The following is a 25,199-nucleotide window of genomic DNA, read 5'->3' as shown; positions in this document are numbered from 1 at the left end:
TTCTATTTTTTAAATTGAAAAAATCTGTAAAATACAACTTTTTCAGTCCCAAATACACATACTGGTTCTTTCAAATAACAGCAAATATATTATTATTAAATAATTGAAGAGTTTATTTGCAAAAACAGATAACCGCATTTTATAAATTTTCAGAAAAGTTGTTTTTTTATTGTTTACTTGAGATAATAATAATAATCATAATAATAACACAAATAATGTATTTTTTCTCGATTTTGTCATGTATTTTTCTACTGAGTCAAATCCACTCAGCTTCAGTTTGATATTTTCTCAAGTAAACAATAAAAAAAGTTTTTGAAAATTTATTAAAATGGAGTTATCTGTTTTTGTTTTTGCAAATGAACTCTTCATTTGTAAAATAACTGTGCAAATCTCTTAATTTAAATACAGTAAATTTAATAATTTGATTCAATATTTATTAATTATTAATTTTATATTTTTAATCTATATGCATAGTTTGATGTTGCTATATAATTATATGTTTAAAAAATAGGAAAAATCTGTAAAATGCCGCTTTTTCATTCAAGTAACAGCAAATATTGTAAACAGAATTCTATGTTTAAAAGATTTAAAATGCAGAATTTTGTTTTGAAACCTTGAAATAAGAACAAACTACAGTTTGGGAAAATATACTTTTATTTATTTATGTTTTGGCTTTCTTGAAATTTTTATGTTGTGGTTAACGTGTAAATTATTCTTTTTTCTGTGATTTTTTTAGCAGATGCAGTATTTTTAAAATAAAAAAATGTAAATGAGAGTAAATTGCAGGTAAAAGACTTTTATATTCTAGAAACAGCCTGTTGAACCTGCATGAATTCAGCAAATAGTGCAGAAAAAATATAAATATGTTTATTTCATATGTTCCTGATTATGATTTATGCTTTCAATTACTTTAGTTACACTTTGATTTGTCCAAAAACTAAACGTCTCCTTCATTCTGGGACAAATATTCAGCTGGATGTAAAAATAAATCTATGAACTCTCAGATTGAACAGTTTTCTTCCTCTCTGGCATCTTTAGCGGTGGACTTTTTAAGGAGGCGGCTCAGGATTGGTTCAGTTTGTGCAGAAGAAGAGTCTCATTTTATGTCAGAATCTCAAAGATAGATGTGATCTCTGTCATTTTTAACTGCAGTTTGAGGTTTTTTTCAGACAGAAAACTTACATTTTGTGCTCCACTCTGCTCGTCTGACTTTATTTATCATCCAGAGGTCATAATGAGGCCAAAAGTCTTCTCTTCTGTTCCTGTTCGGTGTCAGAAAAGCTCCTGATCGAGGCGTAAAAAGTGCTTTTGAACGTTTCGACTGAAGGAGAGGAAACACTGACATGCAGCTGAAGCTTCACATGAGCAGGAATTTGTGCTTTTTGTTCCCCAGAAAGTCTCAGGTTAGTCTGGGTGAAGCTACAGTTTCCATACGAGGATCAGCAGCTTAATAAATCATTAGCTTTTAATTATGGTCTGTCAGCGCCTCCACAGGAGACTCTCCAGACCCTCCACTTTCTCTTTTTGTTGTTTTTCTGCAGAGGTCTGCTTCATTACTCAACCGCTTCTTCTTCTTTCTTCAGGATCAGAACAAAACTTTAAACAACATCTCGGCCTTTCAAGGTGGAATTTCAGAGAAAATGTGACGATTCTCTGCCAAAGCAAACAGCAGCAGCGATTAATGTTTCATTAATCGCTTTTAAAAGCCGACAAAAACTGGGAAAAAAAAATCAAGAATCACAGATAATTAAATCAGTTTGCAGCTGTGAAGTAAACGTTGATTTATATTAAATAATAATAAAATAACTTGATGTTCAGCCTGATGTATGGAGTCCCAAAGAGGTCTAAACTGATTACATTAAAAACTCACAAAAATATTTTTTTAGATTGATGTTGCTAAATATTTGTAATTTCAAATCTGTAAAATTCCACTTTTTTAGTTCCTTTTATAGATATTTTTTCTTTCAAATAACAGAAAATATATTATTAATATTAAATATTTTTTAAATTATTGTAATTTTGCCTCATTTAAATACAAAAAATGTCATGATTTAATGTAACATTTATTATTATCTTTACTGCGAAGGTTTATGCATATATAATGTTAAAAGTTAAAATTAAAAATAAAATTAAATTATTACATTTGCAATTATTTAAATCAGGCAAATATGTAATTATTTTACAAATGTTTAATGATATTAAAAAATCGTTTAAAAAAGCAAAATAACAACTTGTGCAATAATATCAGAAAATATTCAGATGCAGCTTATTATTCATGATATTTAGTCATAATTATTTTCAACTGATAAAAATTTTTACTTGTTTTTTTACAGCATTTTCCAAATTCCCTTTAAGTTCATGTCAGTCTTCATAAAGTCGCTTTAATTTTCAGAAAGATTAAAATGCAACAGTTTTTTAATCAGAAATATTTAATTGTTTGTGTGTTTTTATGTCGCTTTTTATTAAGTCAGCACTTGTATGGAAGCCCAAAGCGCTCAGTATTGATTAATTACACAAATACATTGTGTAAATTAGATTTTTAAAAAAATTATGGAATCATTTATGAAAACAAAGCACTCCATCTAGTTTACTTTGTTTTTAAGCATAGCTTGTGTTAGCTTACAGTGGCTAATAAAGCTAATCATAGCATAAAATGTGAAGGACAAAATAATGTTTCATGAAAATGCTTTTTGGTTTTTATTTTACAGTGTATTAGGTCATTTATGTTATATTTATATTATAGTTACTGTATATTTTACACATGAGACGCCACTTTTAAGGCTACACATGCTAGCTACCTAGCCAACTTACTAGCTAGGCTAAGGGAGTTTTAGCGGCTGCAGGTTGTTCATTCAGGTTCAGTTTCATATTTTACACATTTATTCATATTAGAAGTCATTTTAGAGCGTCTTGTTCATTTATTTCACTTTCAACAATTGTGTTTCTTCTGGAGGTTTCTTTGTTTTTTGCATTTTTGAAGGTTTTGCTGTTGCTCCAGTTCTACAAGATGCTACATAAATAAAGTTTATTATTATTATTGTTAATGATATTTGGCAGTGAGAAGAGTTCTGCATTAATAAAAACAGCATGTTGTCCATTAAGGACCGGTGGACGCTGCTCGTAGCCGACAGCCGTAATGTTCTCCTGATAGCCGCTAACAGCCGCTAACAGCGCTAATCACTGCAGCGCTGACCTCCGAGTCTCTGAGGTGTTTAAGCTAAACGTCGAGGAAATGAGGAGCAGATGCTGCACGAGGAAACACAGAGTTAGACAAAGATGCATGAAGATCTCGTTTTAATGTCATAGGAACCAAAGGGAGGCGACAAAACGGCAAAACAACGTGAGAAATGTTTTATTCTCTGAAGAAATGTGGTTCTTGTTTTTAGATGTGCTGTAGTGGCCGTTTTCTGTGTTTTTCCTGTCATTCTGTGATCATCTGTACACAATTTGTTTGGTGTAGGGAATTTTTTAAGTCCCTTTATCGATATTTAATTTGTTTTTGTGATCATTTTGTGACCATTTGTGCCATTTAGGAGTGTTTTTAGGTCCATTTTTGGTCATTTTACATATTTTTGACCATTTGTAGACTTCTTGGTTACTGTGGGACTTTTCTGTGTCTTTCTTTGGTCATTTATTTTCTTTTGTGGTCATTTTATGTCTTATTGTGGTCATTTAATTTCCTTTGTTTATCATTTTGTGACTGTCTGTGGTCATTTTCTATTTTTTTGTGGTCGTTTTTATGTATTTTTCTTGTCATTTCACCTTTTTGTGGTCATTTTGTGATAATTTGTACATAATTTGTGAAATTTTATGATTTGTTAAATGTCTATTTGAGGTCTTTTTCTTTTTTGTGGTCATTTTGTGATCATTTCTTCACAATTTGTGCCATTTATGGATCTTTTTATGTCTCTTTGAAGTCATTTTATTCCTTTTTGTGTCATTTATGGATCTTTTTGTGTCTCTTTGTGGTTATTTTATTCCTTTTTGTGTCATTTATAGATCTTTTTATGTCTCTTTGTGGTCATTTTATGCCTTTTTGTGTCATTTATGGATCTTTTTATGTCTCTTTTTGGTTATTTTATTCCTTTTTGTGTCATTTATGGATCTTTTTATGTCTCTTTGTGGTTATTTTATGCCGTTTTGTGTCATTTATGGATCTTTTTATGTCTCTTTGTGGTCATTTTATTCCTTTTTGTGTCTTTTATGGATCTTTTTATGTCTCTTTGTGGCCATTTTATATCCTTTTGTGGTATTTTTTGTCTTTTGTGGGCTTTTAATGTGTTTTTGTTGTCATTTTGTGATCATTTCTACACAATTTGTGTCATTTACGGATCTTTTTATATCTCTTTGTGGTCATTTTATGCCTTTTTGTGTCATTTATGGCTCTTTATACATTTTTTCTGGATATTTTTCCCCTTTTGTAGAGTTCCTGCTCTACATTCCTGTTTTTTCCCCGCAGAGTGAAGCATTGAGACGTTGTGTCTAAAAGGCGTAACTAACGGTCCCTGTGGGCTGCAAGTCAGTCTGGGGTCGTTTTATTGCTAATTCCCATCTAATGAATAAACAAGCACTTCATTATGAAGACCTCGGCCAGACAGACAGAACACATGCAGTTATTTACACGACCACCTGTTTTCTTAATTACATTTCAGTTATTGATGCTCAGGGAGGGTTTTCTTCTGTTTAAATTAATCAAAGTGTTGGTTTTTGTGTGCAGGATGTCCGTCGGGTTCCCAGCATCGCTCCGGCCATCGTCCGGTCCGAGAGCAGCGAGAAGCGTCCGTTCATGTGCGCCTATCCGGGATGCAACAAACGCTACTTCAAGCTGTCTCATCTGCAGATGCACAGCCGAAAGCACACAGGTGAAGCCGCCGGAAAACAGGAATGAGCCGTGGAGTTATTTATTATGTGGCTGACGATGTTTCTCAGACGTCACAAACGTCAGCTTTTCTGTTGAGCTCCGGGAGGACAAACTTCTTCAGATGAAGTTTCCGTTGGCCTCCGATGCCGTCGTCGGCTGCTGCCAGGAAATATTTTGAGTTTATTTTGTCAAATCTGCTGCAGAACAAACGTCGACACCCCTTCATAATGATTGATTTTCCATGACTAAAAAAGCAAACTGTCCAGACAGTCATTCATGTACGTGCTTTACAGCGTTTACAGTGAAGGTTTGCAGATTAAAATTCAGCTTAAAACCACTGAAATTGGGAACATTTTCAAAAGTGGAAATGGTTTCAGGCTGTATTCTGACTGGTTCTGAATAGTTTATGGACTGGTTTAGGTTTGATTTTAGTCCTGGTTTTAAACTCTTTTCGGGGACTGGTTTCAGACTGTCTTAGTCTACATTCAGACTGCAGGGCTTAATGCTCAATTCCCATTTTTTTTTTGTGAAATCCGATTTTTTTGTGAGTTCATTCACATTTCCAATTAAAAGCGGCTTGTATGTGATCTCCTGTGTGAACCTCACACGACCCAAAAGTGTCCCACATGCGCAGAAGAGGACACAACAACGACACGCAGAGAGCGTGTTCAGTGTTTACGGAAGTAAACATGGACGCTAACAGTAGAGCATGTCTGGCCATTTTAAAGTTGTTGTCCAGCCGGAGCCTGCATATTTATAACTTAATGGTTTTAAGGAGAAGGTCAAGAAGGAAGAGAGCCAGGATTTTGGCCCTGGCGTTTTGTGGGGCAGTGGCAGCAACGTCTGTCCAGAGAACTGTGTGGGTGCAGAGTCGCAGCCAGGAGTGGTGGGATAGTGATGTGAGAGGCTTCACAGATGCAGACTTCATTCAGAATTTTCGAATGACAAGGGCGACCTTTACCTACATATGTGAGCGCCTCTTTTTAACACTCTCACGGCAAGACACACATCTTTGGGCTGCCGAAGACGTGTGTCTTTGCTTGAACGCAGAATAGTGAGGTTTGTCGTGTACCAATGACGTATAGGTCGGATAAATGTGACCTGGCCGTTCAGACTGAAGTCGCATGGCAAAAGATCCGATACGTATCGGAATTAGGACCAGATATCCAAGTGGCCTGGGTTGCATTTGAAAAAATCGCATCTGTGTCGTTCAGACATGAAAATATCAGATACAGGTCACATAGAAAAATCGGATTCGGGTCACTTTAGCCTGCAGTCTGAACGTAGCCTTAGACTTTCTTTTAACCCCAAGAACACCAAACCTACCATCAAGCATGGTGGTGGGTTTGAAGCTTTACACAAAGTAAATGGAACAATGAAGAAGGAGGATCACCTCCACATTCTTCAGGAAAACCTTAAACCATCATCAGAAGGTTGATTTTGGACACAGTTGGATGTTTCAACCAGACAATGAGTCCAAACACACATCAGACGTGGAAAAGAAATGGTTTCATCAGACTGGAATGAAGGTTCTAGAATGAAGGTTCTAGACTGGTCTCCCCAAAGTCCTGACTTAAACCATCAAGAACCTGAAGAAACAAGTCAGAAAGACGACAAGTTTAGTGGAACTGAAACAATTCTGTCCAGAGGAGTCAAAGATAAACCAAATAACCTAGTTAAGGTATTTGTAGATTTTTGACCCAACAGATTTTGTGACATTTCCAGAACCAGAACCAAAATGCAAGATTGTGTTTGTGACAAAGATTCATGTGTTTCAATGATTCCATCGTAGAAAATTCAGAGTTCTAGGAGTCATTGGAAACTCTTTCTCAGTGTATGTAAACTTTTGTTCATTGCTGTAGTTATGTTATCTGGGATATTTTCAGCGTTGAACTGTCTTAATTTCCCCTTTTCGTGTCTTTATCCAGGAGAGAAACCCTACCAGTGTGAGTTCACGGACTGTGGACGGAGGTTTTCACGCTCAGATCAGCTGAAAAGACACCAGAGGAGGCACACAGGTTTGACTTTACTCAGTCTGGATCTCTGACTTTTCTACTTTCACCTTCTTTCTTACTTGTTTGCTATTTGCATGACACCTTCATTTCTTTATTTATTGGACATTGCAGTCTTTTAATTTTGCATACAGTGCTGCATCAAACTGAACTCCCCTCAGATAAAGTTGCTAGATGCTGCCAGACTTTGGAATGGCTTCTCTGCAAGCCTCTGCTCTACTGTGTTTTTCTATCTCCCTCTGTGTGTGTGTGTGTGGTGTTGGACATGTGTTTTCTGTGTGTGTGTGTGTGTGTGTGTGTGTGTGTGTGTGTGTGTGTGTGTGTGTGTGTGTGTGTGTGTGTGTGTGTGTGTGTGTGTGTGGACCTGGCGTGTTGATTGCGTGTTTGTGTGCGCATGCTTACTGTACATGTGTTTAGGAGTTAAACCGTTCGAATGCGAGACGTGTCAGAGAAAGTTCTCTCGGTCTGACCACCTTAAGACTCACACACGGACTCATACAGGTAAAACAAGTGCGTAAACTTTTATTTTTCCATTTCTTCTTCATCCATTTGATGCTTGTTTATGTATACATGTGTGTTACGCGAGGGTCAGCTGGTGTCCTTTCAGACAGCGATCTTGCTCACTTCTGGAACATTTTTGCTTTCAAAGCCGTTTTCAGGGTTCAGTATCTTGAGAAATAAAACTCCCACATCCATGAAATTTGGTGAAGACACAGACAGAATAGTTTCCAACAGATCTAAATCCTTAAAAGATTTTTATTTACTGGCCCAATGTTTTAAGGCGAGAGTGATGTTGGGACCCCAGAAAGTTTCTTTCAGTGTGTATGTATTTAAAATCCTTATGGCAGCATATTGTCCCAGCAGAGCACTTTTACTGAAACTGCAGGTTTACTTGTGGTTCCTGAGGCAGAAATGCAAAAATTCCTTCATTCCATCTTCTGTAAATGTGAATATTTTCTGTTTTTTTTATTTATTTTGACTTCTTTGATAGTAAACCCAATGTAATCAGTTTAATCCAGGACAAAGTTTAAAATCCTGCTCTACACACACACAATGACCAGAATCCATTGTTTGTTAAAGACCTTTTTGTTGTTGTTGTTGTTGTTGTGGTTTCTAAACTAAAAACTTAAACATTCTGTCATTCATTGTCTTGTACGATAATAAGCCCGATAAATATTTTTTTTCCCACTGGCTCTCTGTCAAATCCAGGATAAAGTTTGAAATCCTTCTTTCAGGTTTACTCGTGGTTTCTAAAACAGAAATGTGAAAATTCTGTCATTCTACCTCCTAAAATGTGGATTTTTTGGTTTGTTTTCATAGTCTTATATGATTGAGTCCAATAATAATAAGTTTTTTCCATCCGCTCGCTGTAAATTCCAGGATAAATTTTAAAATCCTTCTTTCAGGTTTACTTGTGGTCTCTAAAGCAGAAATGTGAACATATTGACAGAAATGTCAATATATTAGACCCTCCAGAAAAACGCGGGCAAAAATCCTTGATTATGCGAATAAATATGCGGGGGTTTTATGCCATTTTATGCGGGGAAATTGTGGAAAGTTGCAAAGTATGCGAATAGTTTTGAAATATACAAAAAATATGCGCGATTCACCTGCCGTCTGGCCGTGGAGGGATGTGTCCTCTAATCAGACACTGGGACTGCTGTGGGATTACTGGACTGACAGCCTGTGCTTTGGGAGGGGGAGAAGCTCACAGCAGCACCTGCTGCTGGTTGAGAACAGTAACTGCAGAATGATTCGAGTTTTCCTGTTAGTCTCCAAAACGGCAGAAAAAGTCGTTAGAGTTGTTGCTAGTCACTTTTGACAAAAAAAGTCGTAAGGACGCTTTGGAAAGTCGCTAGAATTAGCGAGAAAGTCGCTAAGTTGACAACACTGGCGCCGCGCTCCGCATCAGCTCGTGCTTCTAGTGTGTGTGTGAATGAACTGATGACGTCAGGCCGGGCGTCACATAAAAACTCACAACTCCATTTATATCGGTTATAGTTTTCTCATTTTATGCGGAAATTGTGAAATCAAGCGGGACCCGCATATTTCTCTTTTTTTTGTGGAAATGTGAGATTCTTGCGGGAATTATGTGCTGTTTTGTGGGGATTATGCGGCCTTTTGGGAAATAATTGACCCCCGCATAATCAGCGGCATTTTGGTGATTAATGCAGGAATTCATGCGATCGCATAATCACGTTTTTCTGGAGGGTCTAATATATTCAGGTTTTCTTTGTCTTGTATGATAGAATACCCAACATTTTAGGTTTTTTTGTCTTCAGTGGGTCCTATTAAAATTCAGGACAGAGTTTAAAATCCTCCACAGAGCAATGAGAGGCGGTTGAGGTTTTATTTCTGGAGACATTGAACCCTTAAAATGTTTTTTTTAGGTTATTGTCAAGGATGAAAATACAAAAGAAATGTCAAAATTGTGCCAAAATATTTCACAGAACTCAGTTTTGGGCAGCAAAATAACAAAATCTGAGTTGGTACAGCAACATATTTCCTGAATTCTGTCTGAACTGACACCAGCTGACCAGCGTGTAAAATATTAGCATTTCTGAAGCAGTTTTACTACATACAGTATCATTTATATTGCTGCTTAACCAGTGCTACCAGTTAAATATTCAACTCATCAGCACCACTGTCTAATGGTTCTCGTGTTTTCGTCTTTAAATCCCTCCTGTCCTTCGTCTTCCTCCATAATCTCTCAGGTGAGAAGCCGTTCAACTGTCGGTGGCCAAACTGTCAGAAGAAGTTTGCCCGAAGTGACGAGTTGGTGCGACACCACAACATGCACCAGAGGAACCTCACCAAGCTGCAGCTGTCCGTCTGATCGGGTTAAATCTGTGCATATTTATCCGTCTCTGCTTCATTCACCCTCAAAAACCCAACATCCCAAGTTCTAAAACGTCACTTATCGCTTCAAATTCAGGAGCTGCAGTCTGATTTCTGAGGCAAAATGCAGAATCTGTCTGAAACAAAGTCACATTTAAGGGTTAAAAATGTGGTGTTCTGTTATTAAAAGTTCACTCTGACGTTCAAGAAGTGGAACTTAAAGAATCTGAAACCGTTTTACTGCCAAGTAGGTGTTCGAGGACGAGGAATTAGACTTTCAGTGCGAAAACAGGAAGAAAAATCTGGTTGTAGGTGAAAAAAAACACTCAGGAGGAACAAGTGTTAGAGGTCAGGAAAGTTCAAATTATTCACTGGAAAATGGGTAAGAACACACAGTATGTAGAAAATACTGTACTTTCCTACAGAGGTGATAATATTGTGTGTTTTTGTCACAGTCATTGTTGAGGACGTCCAGTTGTCCACAACGTATGATTAATGTCTAAACTAATCACTCAATGTACTAACACTTGTAATTTAGTTCTAAGTTCTAGATGTCAAATATTCTAAGTCTCATCAGTAGAGACGTCAAAGGAGTCCAGGAGTCAAGTCTTCAGATGCCAAAAGGAAAAGTGTTTATTCTGTTCAAAACAGGTCAAAACACTGAGAACTGTCCCGGGAACATGTTCTGATTTTCTGTCAGATCGCTCAGTCATTTATACTGTCTGGGCTGGGGTACATTCACACCCCTAACCCGTCCTGCTTTTACCTTTGCCAGCTTTCGTTTTTCACTATTACCTCATCAGTTTAATTTTTAATAGAGTCTAGTTTTCCCCTAAATCTCCCAAAAAAATATGAGACTGGGCTGGCAGTTCCCCAGAGTGAGAGGTCCTCCCTCTGGCTTCATGCCAACACCAATCCCATTTCTTCTTTATTTTTCATCCACACTATTTTCAGTAGTTACCAGGTAAATGAATGCAATACAGGTTACCGGGCCAGCACATCAGATTCAACACACACTTTTAGAGGTTTGTCACAGCAGTGGATACATTTTTACACAACAGTCCCCCCTTTGGCTCTCTGGAGAGCCACATCTGTTAACAAGCTGTAATCACATCGTTGAGGACATACATTTCCTGCCCCAGACAATGAGGGTCACTAGATAGACAGAGGCCCAGTCACCACAGTAACTGAGCAACAAAGTTAAATTTTAGATCAAAAATTTAGCTCTGTCAGAATCCCTCCGGGACTAACCCATCAGGAGGAGTCAGTGATCGTCCTTGTCCGGCTTCCTAGCAACACCTGAGACATGACTAGGGAAACATCCTCTCAGACATGATTATTTTTGGCATCATGTGGTTTATGAGACTGTTCTTTCAATGGTATCGAGAGGTAAATTGCCTCGTCATGCGACAAGTGAAGCAAAACAAAAACACAAGCTAACTATACATGGTGTAAATGACAAATGAGTATATGTAGCACACAATAATCATGTGAATCGCACAGTATAGCAGAGAGAATGCCTATACAACCCAAATGCTACACCATAACTCTGTTATATCATCACATTTGAGTGCACATTGTCATTACCCCTATACTGTGACAACTAAATGCAAATCAAACTAAAACAACACATCTAATTAAAATCCAGTGGATAAAATGTAACACGTATGTAGTGCTCCAGTGAATGACTATGTCAGTAGTAGTTAATTAATATAGTGCAAACACGTCTAGTGAGTGTGGAGGTTAGGCAGATCAAATTGAATGTTTGACAAGAACAGGGTGTAGGTGTGTGGTAGAGGGAAGGCATGAGCCTGGAGTGGTATAACTTCTTTACAGCGTTTTGCCATACATGGAAAGTGGGGCTTCATGTTGCATGAGCAACCTGTTCCCTCCCAGAATTTAGCAACACAAAGTAATCCTATATGTATGGAATAATGTTCACTGTAAGCGCCCCAATGACCATGATGAGAAACACAGGAATTAATAACCATCGCGTGCTGACAAACAACACGGAGAAGATAAATGGGAGTAGGGTGATCAGAATTAAGGCGAAATACTGAACGAAGAATGCGGCGGTCATGGGATATTAGACGGTGTCTGTCTCTTTGTGACATGCTGATTGGCCAGACAGGAGAAAATTTGTAGCAGATGGAAGTCCAATTGTCTGCGAATCGAACACAATAAGTAAAAGTACTTAGCATAAGACAATGTTCATTCTAAGGTCTTCAGTGGTAAAACACATCTAATGGTGAAGGTTAGGCAAATCAAAGTGAATGTCTGACATAGAAAGGGAATAAGAACGTGAAGGTGGTAGGGTGTCAGCTTGAAGCGGTATAATTCCTCTACAACATCTTGCCAGACATGAAAAGTTGAGCTTTGTATGGCATGGGCAATCTGTACCCCTATAGAATTTACCAACACAAAGCAACCCTATGTGTATGGAATGACAGACACTGAAATAACCCCAATGTGCATTGTAGGCATCACAGAAATTGATGATCAGTGAATGCTGACAGGCAACTCGGAGAAGATAGATAGGTGTGGGGTGGCCAGGATTAATACAGAAAACTGAACGAACTATACACACATATTTACAACTATTTTACATGCCGATGGAGAGTGGAGAGGGACTTACAGGTCAGGCCGCATCTCCGGAGGTGGAAGTGGCATGTCCCCACACAATGACATGCCTTCATACTCCTCCTTAATTACTGTGTCGGCGTTAGGATCACCGTCATATATACTTCTAGTGTTGTGTGTTGATATTGTGTTAACCTGTTCTGTATGCTGCACCTGCACTAGTGGAAATTGTCCTGAAATTTTTTAAAACACCGTAGACACCATAAGACACAGTATTGGTGCAATACAACAAACCACAACCAGCACCATCAGGCAAAACACTCCAATTGCTATTCCAATCACTTTCAAGGTGTGCAACCACCCCCCTTTGGTCAGCCAATCCCAAAAACTCCTAATTTGAATGTTCCAATTAGAATTTAGAACATGCTCATCTCTCATACGGTGCATCTCATTCAGAACTCGTGTTAGGTTACCATCAGCTGCTGTATACAACGGTATTTCAGTGCAGCATTCTTCTCCTATTTCTTCACAAACCCCCTGATGTGGTGCCATCAGGGACTCTATGACAAACCTATTTTGGAGAACCATTGTTGATGTAGCATGCAATTGTTCTCGTACTAAGAACAAACCCTTTATAGTATAGTTGATAAACCTCTGTTGATTATACCAGAGAAGATTTATCCACCGGCTATTTCTAGCTACATATTGGGCATTAACTGCCTGTCCATACATAGGAACTGATCCTGCAACTTGTCCTGGTTCTATCCATCCAGGGTGCACGGCTGCATGCTCATATGGTACCCCATATGGAACTTGGTCCCAACTAATGTATACCTCTCCAGAATTTTTCCAATCCCATCCATCCAATTCGGCACTTCTTCTGGTTCTCTTTTGAGTACTGTTCCTCTTTGGTGTCCTATTCCTACTTCTTGTCCTATTCCTAGTTTGGGTCCTACTTCTTCTTGGCCTTCTAGTACTACGTGGTGTAGGGAGGGGTTCTGTTTCCTGTAAACGGTTAGGCCTCTGGGCTATTATTGACAACTGTCCCGTCAGCATCAGGGGTGCACATATTCCTTCCCATCCCGATGGCAATTGTGCTAACGATGTATCATTCTGATTGCATGTCCAATATATATATCACCTAGGGGGGCAGTGCCATCCAATTTAGGTATACAGTATTCCTGCACAAAAGTCCTATTCAGTTGATAAATTATGCATTCCCCATCTGGTACGATCTGAGCACACTTTAAGCGGGAGTTGGTTCCTGACTTACATATTTTAACTGCTGCGGCCGCCGATCCATACGTTGTAGGAATGCTATAGGAGTGGCTGTAGCACCGCACCAACCCTGCTGAATCCCACATGCTGGTTGTTGTTCTTTTTGTGACGGCCTCCAATGCTGCCCCTCTTGCTATACAGAATGGAAAGACCATATCATCAGATCGTTGCACTACTGGAGGCAATACACTTGATACGTCATATTCATTATTTGTGATATACTGTGGGCAGATACTTGGATCTCCAGACCAGCGCCAATTGTACTCACTTGCCATGTGCATAGCGCAATTAGCAAAGCACCTGTCTGGATCCAAACAATCTCCTATTTTGCTCCCTGGCAGTATTTTGAATTGAGGGATCCTTCTGGCATTGTAACAGGCTATACAGTTCTGTCGTGTTAATCCTCTAGCTATGTACATCGCCTGTGCTGAAAATTTCAACCACTGCGTAAACATATTTGTGTCCCAATTAGTAGTTTTTAATTTCTCCAGATCTCTCTTGTGACGATTACTGTCATTCAACTGCATTTTTCCTTTAGCCTCTTCTACTGACATCTTTTGTCCTGGTCTGTGACATGTGGTGTATGTGCACCTTACCCTTATAGTCACCGTCCCCTCTCCATGGCATTCTTTAGCTCTTGGGTAACCTATCCAGTGCCTACTTACTGGTTCAGGGTCAACAAAAACAGTTATTAAAGCATGGTCATAAGCATCAATCTTTACATAATTCACAATCAACCTTTGATCGTTCCATTCTACACCCTTTGAGTTAGTTACTGGAGTACTCATCGCCATAGCACACGTTTGTCGTGATTCTGGGTGTGGCAAATCTCCACTGTTGTCAGGAACAATCAACAGTAGCTCCCCCCTTGCGAACCCACCAAGGGTTAGCAACCAAAGTAGAAAGAGATTAGTCAGAGTCAGAGTCCAGCCAGACACGCTCACTTTCGGGAGACATTGGTTCTGCATAGGAGGCGAGAGAGGAAGGTGCATGGTCGGGGGAGGATCCAGGCTCGGAGGGGGCAACCCCAGAGGGCTGCTGTCCACTCGGGCCCGCTTGAGGGAAGGAGGGCGGGAGTCCAGCTCCATCAGAGCTGTCTTGAGAGGAGAGTGGGGAGTCCACAGCAGGACTCTCAGTCTCAGGAGAAACTGGAGAACCAACCGCACCATTAGTGTCTGTAGTTGCTGGGGAGACATCCCTAAGGCGAGTGGGCTGTTTGTGCCCAGTCTGTGGGCGGCGTGCCAACAGTCGTGCAGACCTTCGCTGCCCTTGTGGAGAAGAGGGCGTACCACTTGTTGTAGGTGAACTAGAGTATGAGCGTTGTGGGGTGCTCTGCGCAGCCCGTTCAGCATGTGACGGCAGCTCAGGTCGTGGGGCGCTGTGTGCAGCCCCTTCTGCATGCGACGGCGGCGCAGTTAGAGCAGATTGATCAGGGTGATGCCCAGGTGGATCAAGAGGGCAGTGCCGAGTACAGTGATTGCGATGGAACCAGTAGGGCTTACCTTCGACTTTTAGAGCAGTCGGAGTGGTAAGAACAACTGTGAAAAGTCCGTCTCTACGTGGCTCGTTCCAGTGCCGTCTAAACACTCTTATGAACACCTGGTCGCCCACCTGGATGTCACGCTTGTCCAGCGGGATCTGAGTCTCGTCCTTGCTGTTTGCCTCCTTCACCTGGTGAAAGATAAGTCTGTGGATCTTAGTCAAAGATCTCAAATAATTACCCAACTCCTGCTGCAGCTGAAGCAGTGAGGGGCCTTCCACTGGGCCCCTGTGCTGTGGCACAGGCATAGGACGTCCTGTAAGCATTTCATGCGGGGTTAAATGGGTTAGTCTGTTAGTTTGTGAACGCATTGCCATTAAGGCAATAGGCAGAGCATCAACCCAGGTTAACCTGTCATCACTGTCAGCGATGATTTTGGCTATTTTTGTCTTGAGGATTCCATTGGTGCGCTCAACGGAGCCCTGTGACTGAGGATGATAAACACAGCCAAATTTCTGCTTAATATGGAGTAGTTTAAATGTTTCTTTTACAACTCTGGAAACAAAGTGAGGACCACTATCTGATGAAATAGTGTCAGGCAGACCAAACTTAGGAAATACTTCAGTACACAGAAACTTAGCTACCACTTTACTGTCCCATGTTGGGGAGGCACAAGCCTCCACCCAACGACTGAATCTACAAACAACGACCAAGATGTACCTTTGTCTCTGTACACGATGAATCATGTCAATGAAATCCATCATAAGATGTTTAAAGGGTCCCTCTGGGACGGGAATATGAGCAATTGGGTGTGTGAACATCTTTCTGACATTGTATTTTGGACAATGAGGACACAGTGAGAGTTCCCTCTCAACTGCTGCTGCCATGTAAGGTGACCACCAAACAGCCTGCAGTTTGCGCAACACCTGAACTCTGGAACAGTGGTCTGGCTCATGCATGATCTTAACAGCTGCGTTCAATAGTGACAATGGCATAACGAAATGACCATGAGCACTTCTCCACAAACCCTCATGTGGGGCAGCTGTCCGAATGGCCCCCCTTTGTAACCACAAGCGTTTTTCTGCCTCAGGAGCTGCTGTTTGGGCATCAATTAAGGATTGGAGGTTAGTTATAGGTTCACAATCCTGTGCAGTCAACAATGGTCCCTGTATTATTTGTCCTGTGGCCTGTTTTGCGGCTTCATCTGCCAAATTGTTACCCTGGGCAACCAATGATGTGCTATTTTGATGGGCTGCACACTTAACTATGCTAACTGTGATGGTAGCTGCATGGCCATAATCAAGTCTGCCACAGCCTGGCCATGAAGCACTGGGGTTCCATCAGCACGAACAAAACCTCTCTGTTTCCAAATGCTGGTATTGATATGACAAACTCCATATGCATAGGCACTGTCTGTATAAATGGTCGCACGCTTACCAGCAGCCAAACGACATGCTGTAGTTAAGGCCTTGATCTCTGCTAATTGGGCAGAGCATGGTTGTTCTACGGCTACCGTCAGTAATGTTTCAAAGGTGTTATCTGGATTTAACTGAACTACACCATAACCTGCTTTGATGCCGGTCACATCATGAATACAAGATCCATCCACAAACAGAATGAGATCTGATGGAATGGGCTGATTGTAAAGATTGTCGCGTACTTTCATAAAAGCATCTGATTCTTTTAGACAATCGTGGGGTTCCTTCAACTGGAAGGACCATTCTAGTGGCTGGATTGACAGTTGTACATCTTTGAATGGTTAGTTCAGATCCTGAAAGCAAAACCTCATAGCCAGTGCGTCTGGCTTGTGTTATAACAAAGCGTGGTCCTGTTAATAAGACATGCAGTTGGTGTGAAGTGTACAGTGTTACAGGGTGACCCATAGTTATGACCTGAGCTTTTTTGTAGGCGAAAGCTGCTGCGGCCAGACCTTGATAACAAGGTGGCAGGCCTTCTTCCACTGCATCTAGCTTAGTGTTGTAATAAGCAATAGGTTGCTTTCCTGTAGAAGAATCTTGCATTAGTACAGCACATGCATAACCCTGACGTTCTGCTACATAAAGATGAAACAATTTGCTGTAATCTGGATTAGCCAAAGCCGGAGCTGTCTGCATGTCATGTTTTAGAGATTGAATTGCCCCTTCTGCCTCTGTGGTCCACTGGAGCTTCGCTGACTGATTAGCTTGTCCTGCTGCTCGGATGAGTGCTCTTAGTGGTGCCGTTTTAATAGCATAATCACAGATCCACGGCCGGCTGTAGCCAGTCATCCCTAGAAAAGTCAGCATTTGGCCTACTGTCTGAGGTTTTGGAGTTTTAAGTATGGCCTCTGTTTGAGATGGAGCTATGCATCGTTTATCTCCACTCAATTGTCTGCCTAAGTACTCTACAGACTTCTGGCAGAACTGCAATTTCTTTTTGCTGACCTTATGACCTCCTTCTGCTAAGGCTTTTAGGAGAGTGATGGAATCTTTTTCACACTGTTCTTTGGTTTCTGAGCAGATCAAGATGTCATCCACATACATTAATGTGGTTGACTGTATGTCTACATGGCTTAGATCATTGGCAAGTACTCGATTGAATATGGATGGAGAATGAACAAAACCCTGTGGCAACCGTGTGTATGTGTATTGCTCTCCTTTATAGGTAAAAGCAAACAGGTATTGCGATGATTGATGAATAGGTATACTGAAGAAAGCAGAACACAGATCTATGACTGTGTACCACTTGGTGTTTGGCGGTATATTGGACAATGGTGTGTGTGGGTCAGGTACTACTGGGTTTTCTTCTGTGATGATGGCATTAATAGCTCTGAGGTCATGCACCAGTCTATAATCATTACCTCCTGGTTTTCGAATTGGGAAAATTGGTGTGTTGCAGGGGCTCCTAACCTTCACTAGGACTCCTGCTTCTAGTAAACCAGATATTATGGGTCTAATACCCTCTGTGGCATCATATTTCAGTGGATATTGTCTCTGATAAGGCAGTCTGGTTCCTTCTTTAATTTGAAACTGCAATGGTTCAGCTGATTTGACTAGACCTACATCAGTTTTATGTTCTGACCAGACTTGCGATGGAACTTGTTCTAACAAAGCTACATGTTCTTCTGAAATGACCATCTGTTTTCTAGCTTCTTTTGGGAACATTACTTATTCAGCTGTAGCCTCATCGGCATCTGTACATTGAATTTTCAAATACAGCCCATCAGGGGAGACACTGAGAAATTTACAGTCTGTGGGAATCCAATTTTTTATTTGTTGGCTTTGGCGCATCATCGGTCCTAAATCGTGTGATTCATGTCCTTCTGCAATAAGCAGAGTGATGTGTGGTATCGATTCAGGCACCTGAAACCAGTCACTCACTTCTTCTGTAAGTCTTACTTTTGCTGCAGTTCCTTGTGGTCCCACAATGATGTCTTCATATTGTAGAACAGTTGTAGTGTTATTAGTTACCTCATCCCAGCAGTCACCATAGCTCTGATGTTCGTCGTATAGCATGGTACAATGTAGAGGCAGCGCTGGCTCTCGAGCTGCATTGTATTGATGCATTACCAGTGGCTTCCAGGCCTCTCAAGATAGAGTGAGGTGAGAGACTGGTGTGGTGAGTCTGGTCCAGTACACACGTGCATTCTTCATTTGCTCATTCTGTTGAGAGTCTGATGCAGTTAGTCGGGGCATGATAGGTGTTGCATTTGTAGTATCATCAGTAGCATCATCGTCTGACACCTCAAAATACACTCCGTCAGTTGAACACATTATTTTTGCATTGAGTTTGCATAGTACATCTCTTCCTAGCAGGTTTATGGGAGTGTCTGTGGAATATAGTAGAGGTGCACACACTATTTTATTTCCAATCTGCATTGGCACTGGCTCGGTTAGGGGAGTAATTTGTTCTTTCCCAGAGAAACCTATTGTTCGAATTTTTGATGAGGATAGGGGCAGACCTGCCCCTCCTCTACCAATACATGAGTAAGTTGCTCCTGTGTCCACCATGAAGACATATTGAGGTCATGTATGGCAACTTTTATTTTGGGTTCACTTTGTGGATGTTGTCTTAGTACTGGTGCCATTACCTCCCCTTGTGGTTCCTCTGGGCCTCCCTATTGCCAGTTTGCTGCTGGTCCCATCCATGGATTGGAGATGTTGGCGTTGCTGGGACAGTTTCTCTGCATGTGTCCATTTCCCCCACATCCCCAGCATTGCAGTTGTTGCTGACCTGATGTGGCAGTGACACCAACCTGTGGCTGCTGCTGAGGTGGATATGGAGGCTGTGGTGGATACGGTCTTCTCCACCTTCCTCGCTGCATGGGTCCCCCACGGAAATTGGGTCTTCCTCTTCCCTGTGTGGAGTACCCTGCTGGTCCTCCTTGGTTGAGGTGCACGTGAATGGGTGGGGCCTGTGAAGGTCGAGTCTGGACAGACTGAACAGGCTGCTGTACAGGAGTGTAAGAAGGAGGGTTAGTAGGATGTTGAGGCTGCTGCACCTGGGGTTGTTGCATACCAGCAGCATACACCAGAGCCTGGATTACTGCTGCGTCTGTTAACTCAGGCTTGGCTCCGTCTGCCTTGACTTCAGGTGCTAGAACTGTCACTGCTGCTTGATGTCTAGCTTTTTCCTTGTCTTTCTTCTGTTTTGTCAGTTCTCCTATCTGCAGCTGTGTTAGCTTGTATGCTAGCTGTTTGCTCTGTTCTTCTGCAGCCTTCTGTTCATTTCTGTAAGCTTCAACAAAATGCACAATATGTTCAGAGAACACAGGCCAGTCCATCTTCAACAAACCCACCACCCCATTCAATTTCTCCTGCACAGGTTTAGGCATCGCATTTTTGACGTAAAGCAAAAACAATGCTTTTGATGACTCATTACTGTTCCATTCTGCTCCCGTCTCTATCTTCCAGGTTCTCCGATAGTTCTGTAAAAGTGCCCTCTAGTGGCCATTTATCTTGCCCTCCTGTGAATTTATTCCATTTCCTCATATAGTTTTTTATTTTCCTCTTTTGAGTAGGATGCTGCAACATGATCAGCTCAGCAGGCGTCAGCTGGTCATCAGACAGTTTGCTTTGTTCAGTCCCCATTATTCTTATAATAATGACTTATTGTATTTTAAAATGCTCCAATTTCGGCCAAGTCAGACAACATCAAACATCAACTGTAGTTTCTTTTAATAAATCCTGTTTCTTTTTCCTTTATTTGTGCAGCAGCCTTCACTGTAAAGTGTGTGTGTGTATTTCTACTTTAGTGAGGACCACTGTGTGTAAGTATCCCTATAAATGCGAAATTTTTAGAAAGTGAGGGCATTTCATTAGGTTTCCAATGAAAAGGCCTCTAAAAGGCTATCTAAATGCATTAACTCAGTTTCAACACCTCTATTCCACAAACACAAACAGATAAACACAAACAATACATATGTTTTTCCTTCTAGCTCTGCTCACAGACTTGCATTATAATCACCTGTACTTCTGATCCTTTCACAAAGTAATAAATCATTCCACCTCCACACACCATCATTAAAATTATCCACCCTCCAATCAAACCTTTAAAAATCAACTTCTGCAGAGCATCCATCACTCCATAGTTGCAATTCTGAATCTGACTCTTGGAACACACATTATTATTTTAATTTCATTTACTTTTATCAATTGTATGACTTCTTTAACACTTTTAGGTTCTTTTGAAAGCAGTTTGACAGTACCTGGTGACCACAGGCTCAGGCCAAAGGCCCAAACCCCACCACAACAATTTAGATTCAACAAAGAGTTTTTCTCACCTAATGGTGACTTATTCGGGCCCTCTGGGTGGTGTCCAGGTCCTCCGCCCGAGCCTTCGGGGTCCCCAGTCGTCGTTGCCTCCTCCTGGCTGGAACTCCGCCAGTTGTTGAGGACGTCCAGTTGTCCACAACGTATGATTAATGTCTAAACTAATCACTCAATGTACTAACACTTGTAATTTAGTTCTAATCTCATCAGTAGAGACGTCAAAGAAGTCTTCAGATGCCAAAAGGAAAAGTGTTTATTCTGTTCAAAACAGGTCAAAACACTGAGAACTGTCCCGGGAACATGTTCTGATTTTCTGTCAGATCGCTCAGTCATTTATACTGTCTGGGCTGGCCAAGTGGTTTTGTCTCGTAGACAAAAAGCAAAAATGACAGAAAACAGTGGCAAAAAGTGCAAAAAAAGGAGAAAAAATAATACTAAAAAAGCAGATAATGTGAAAATATTTCAAATTTCTAAGATGACGACCACAAAAATCTTGTTTTTTCCCAAATATATTCAGTTTATTGCAATAAAAGATAAAAGAAGACAGAAAATATCACATTTAAGAAGCTAAAATGAGTGAATTTTGACTTTTCTCCCTCTAAAAAATGATGAGATTGTTGAAATTAACAAGCAGGTGATTAATTGTTGCAGCTCCAAACTGTAATCTTTCTTTCTCAAATCCAGCAAACTGAAGAATTTTAAACTAAAAACATAGTGCATTTTATTTTTATGGACATTTCACTTGCAATAGATGGGAGATTGGAAAACCCACAAATATAATTAATTACATTTTGAAACAGAAAACGGTGAAAATATTGAAATTTTCCAACATGATGTCCCTAACAGTTTTGTTTTTTCCAAATATATTCAGTTTACTGACATAAAACAGGAAAGAACCCAGAAAACATCACATTTAAAAAGCTGAAATGAGCAAATTCTGACTTTTTCCCCTCTGAAAAGTGATGAAATTAACAACTGGTCGATTAATTGCTGCAGCTCCAGATGGGGATTTAGTTGTTGGGCCAGAAAATGGCAGAAAATGGTGAAAATATTAAAAAATTCAGAGATAATGACCCTAAATATCTTGTTTTTTTTCCCAAATATATTCAGTTTATTGATATAAAAGAGGAAAGAAAGCAGAAAATATCACATTTGTGAACCTGAAATTTGACTTTTTTCCCTCTAAAAACTGATGTAATTGATGAAATTAACATCCAGTCGACTCATCGCTGCAGCTCCAAATTTTTCTTTCCATTATCAGACAACCTGAAGAATTTCAAAGTAAAATGCTTCCATCTGAACTGTATTTCATTTCCACTGTTGTAAATACATCAAACTACTTTTAGAAAAGCTTATTTATTATCTCTCTGTGGACAAAACGTCTAAAAAAAAATCACTTTTCACTGGAATTATTCGATCCTCTGCCTTTTCCTTTTCATTTCCACAGTTTTAACTCTTTAAGCTGCTTTTATTTTGAATTCCTTTCCACTTCCTGCAGCATTTCTGAGTAATGTGAGGATGTTTTCTCGTGTCTCTGTGGTGTAAATATTGTCTGCCGGGTCACACTGGCTCTGTGGCCCAGATGTAAATAATCCTTCGTCTCCATGGCAACAGACGTGTATTTATCTGATTATCTGTGAGGCTTTTATTCTGTGGACTCACCCAGGAGCTGTTCAGACTTCCTTTCCCCCCCGATCCTCTGTATTGATAATTGACTGCTGGGTTTTTGTATCTTCAGTGTGAAACTTGATGTTTAAACGTATCGTTGATGATCCGTCTGTCTTTGTGTTTTTATTTATTCACCCACAGTCTGTGTTGTTTTTATCAACAACAAAAAAGACGACAAACGACCGGAGTTCCTCCCACACAACACGACATTCTGATTCACACAAGTCCATAGAGGTGGGTTCTATCATTTTAGACAATTGTTGACTCAGGAATTGGATCATTTTCAAGCAATTTACATTTTATTTTCAACCAATTCCTGTAATTTTGGATTATTTTTGAGTCATTTTGCACAAATTTTGAGTCATTTTCTGTCATTTTTGGAGCACCGTGGACGAATTTTGTGTCGTTCTGCAAATCTTCAGTCAGCTTGGATCATTTTTTTGGTAATTTTGGGTGAATTCTGGACAATTTTCTCGTCATTTTCAACACATTTTGTGTCAACTTGGATCTTTTCTCGTCATTCCAGATCATTTTTGTGTCTTTAGGATCATTTTCGAGTCTTTTAGTACAAATTTCATGTCATTCTGAACTCATTTTATGTAATTATGGGTCATTTTCAAGTCGTTATGGACAATTTTAATGTCGTTCTGGTTCTCACCTGGATGGATGTAAAACTGATCTGGAATCAGTTTTTACCAGAACTCAAATTTATCACTTTTTTAATGGACTTTTTGAGTCATTTTTGCACAATTTTGTGTAACTTTGAACAACTTTCATGCCATTTTTTAATTAGTTTTGGACATTTTTGAAAGACTTCTGTCATGCTGGACAAGTTTTGTTTCGATTTTCATTTAGTTTGGACGACTTTCATGTCATTTTGAACATATTTTGAGTATTTGTGACATTTTCAGCAATTTTAATGTCATTTGAGCAACTAATTTTAAAGTCACTTTTGTAACATCTCTGTCGTTCTGCACAGATTTAGAGAAATTCTGGGTCGATTTGCATTTAATTTGGACGTCTTTCATGACATGTTGACTAAGTTTTGATGGATAAAACTCATTTCTGTCATTTTTAGGTTTTTAAGCTCATCTAGTCATTTTATTGCATTAGAACAACACCTACAGTAATTTTTCTGGTTTAAATCACAGTTTTTTGATACAAGGTTACTTTTTTTGCTCTCTGTAAAGAGGTTTTGACGCTAAAATGTCTATAACATCTCAAAAAATGCAAGTATTTATTAAACTCAGAGGAAATACTCCTAAACAAGTGGAAGCAACAAACTGAATTTGAACCAAAAAAACGGATTACAGTCATTTTTGCTCATTCTCTTTAATCTTATTGTGTTTTTTATGGACATTTTAATTTGTAAAGATGTGAAATTGTAGAAAAAACATGAATGAGAAAAATGTTTTGTGAATTTGGCAGCAAACTGTGGTTTTATTGTGGTATCATAACACGGTTTTTGCCACATTTCTGTCATTTCTAGCAGGTTTTCAGCTCGTTTTCTGTCATTTTATGGCATTTAAACAACACGTAAAATCAAAAATTTCTGGTTTAAAACACTTTTTTATGACACCAGTCTGCTCCTTGTCTCTCTGTAAACAAATATTGATGCCAAAATGTGGGAAAAGAATTCTTTATTTATTTATTAAACTCAGAGGAAATAATCCTAATCAGGTGGAAGCAACAAACTGAATTAAAAAAAACACATTACAGTAGTTTTTGTTCATTCTCATTAAACTAAATGTATTCTTTAAGGACATTTCAGTTTGCAATAGATGTGAGATTGTAAAAACTGATTTTAACATGAAATATCTTTAATTTCTGAGGTTTTTTTAAAGCGTATTTTGTGTCATTTTATGGCGTTAAAACAACATGTAAAGTAATTTTTTTGTTTGAAATGTATTTTTTTTATCACACCAGGATGTTTTTTTTACTCTCCGTAAACAAACATTGATGCTGAAACAACTGGAAGCAACAAACTGAATTTGGAAAAGAAACAGAGTACAGTAGTTTTTGCTCATTCTCATTAATCTATTTGAATTTTTATGGACATTTCAGTTTGTAAAAGATGTGAAACTGCAGAAACTGTGGTTTCTTTATGGAACTGCCGCATTTCTGACATTTCTAAGTGTATTTAGTGTCATTTTATGGCATTAAAACAACACATAAGGTCATTTTTCTGGTTTAAAACAAACTTTTTTCAGACACCAGGCGGCTTTTTTTGCTCTCTGTGATGATTTTGGACCAAATATTTTGATGAATGCGGAAGAAAACTTCCTAAAATCTCTTCTCTCTGCTGCTGGTTGGTGTCTGTCCATCACTGAGTGCAGTTCAGACTGTTTTAAGGCCACTTTTACTGCAGGTTGCATCAGCAGAAAGGATTCCAGGACTAGAACGGCTTTAATGGACTCATAACGGTCGGTTCAGTCCAGTACCATCCGCTGTCTCTTTATCGGTCCACATTCCTCTCTGCATTCCTTCCCTCTGATAAAAATGAATGTTTTCTCTCAGCCTTCTTCAGGTTTTCGCCGTTCCTGCTTTTTTTTTCTCGCTCATATCCTGGTTTTTGGGGAAAAGGACGCGGCTGAAGACGCAGCAGAGACGGATGGCTGCAGAGATGGATCGCGACAGATACGGCCGCGTTTCTTCACTGAACTTTTATCATAAGTTTAGCCAAAGTGTTAGCGTAAATCAGAGCTGGAAATCCCCTGAAACTCCCCCGGGCT

General features: G+C 39.6%; 1 protein-coding gene across 7 annotated transcripts in view; it reads left to right on the top strand.

The window, feature by feature from the left end:
* Positions 1-9,916, top strand: part of wt1a (WT1 transcription factor a) — a 47,946-nt gene extending 38,030 nt beyond the window's left edge. For 4 of the 7 annotated variants that reach the window (XM_051951834.1, XM_051951835.1, XM_051951831.1 and 1 more), the window contains 4 exons: positions 4,718-4,862; positions 6,790-6,879; positions 7,291-7,383; positions 9,588-9,916. In XM_051951834.1, coding sequence (XP_051807794.1) covers positions 4,718-4,862; positions 6,790-6,879; positions 7,291-7,383; positions 9,588-9,709 — 450 coding nt within the window. In that variant the 3' untranslated portion in view covers positions 9,710-9,916. The remainder of the gene's footprint in view (positions 1-4,717; positions 4,863-6,789; positions 6,880-7,290; positions 7,384-9,587) is intronic. The other 3 variants (XM_022205095.2, XM_051951832.1, XM_051951833.1) reach the window with 3 other exon arrangements.
* The last annotated feature ends 15,283 nt before the right edge of the window (positions 9,917-25,199 follow it).

Source organism: Acanthochromis polyacanthus, chromosome 8 (assembly GCF_021347895.1).
Source record: "Acanthochromis polyacanthus isolate Apoly-LR-REF ecotype Palm Island chromosome 8, KAUST_Apoly_ChrSc, whole genome shotgun sequence".
Lineage (NCBI taxonomy): Eukaryota > Metazoa > Chordata > Actinopteri > Pomacentridae > Acanthochromis > Acanthochromis polyacanthus.
The sequence above is the reverse complement of the archived record's forward strand: the minus strand, read 5'-3'. Positions and strand labels throughout refer to the sequence as shown.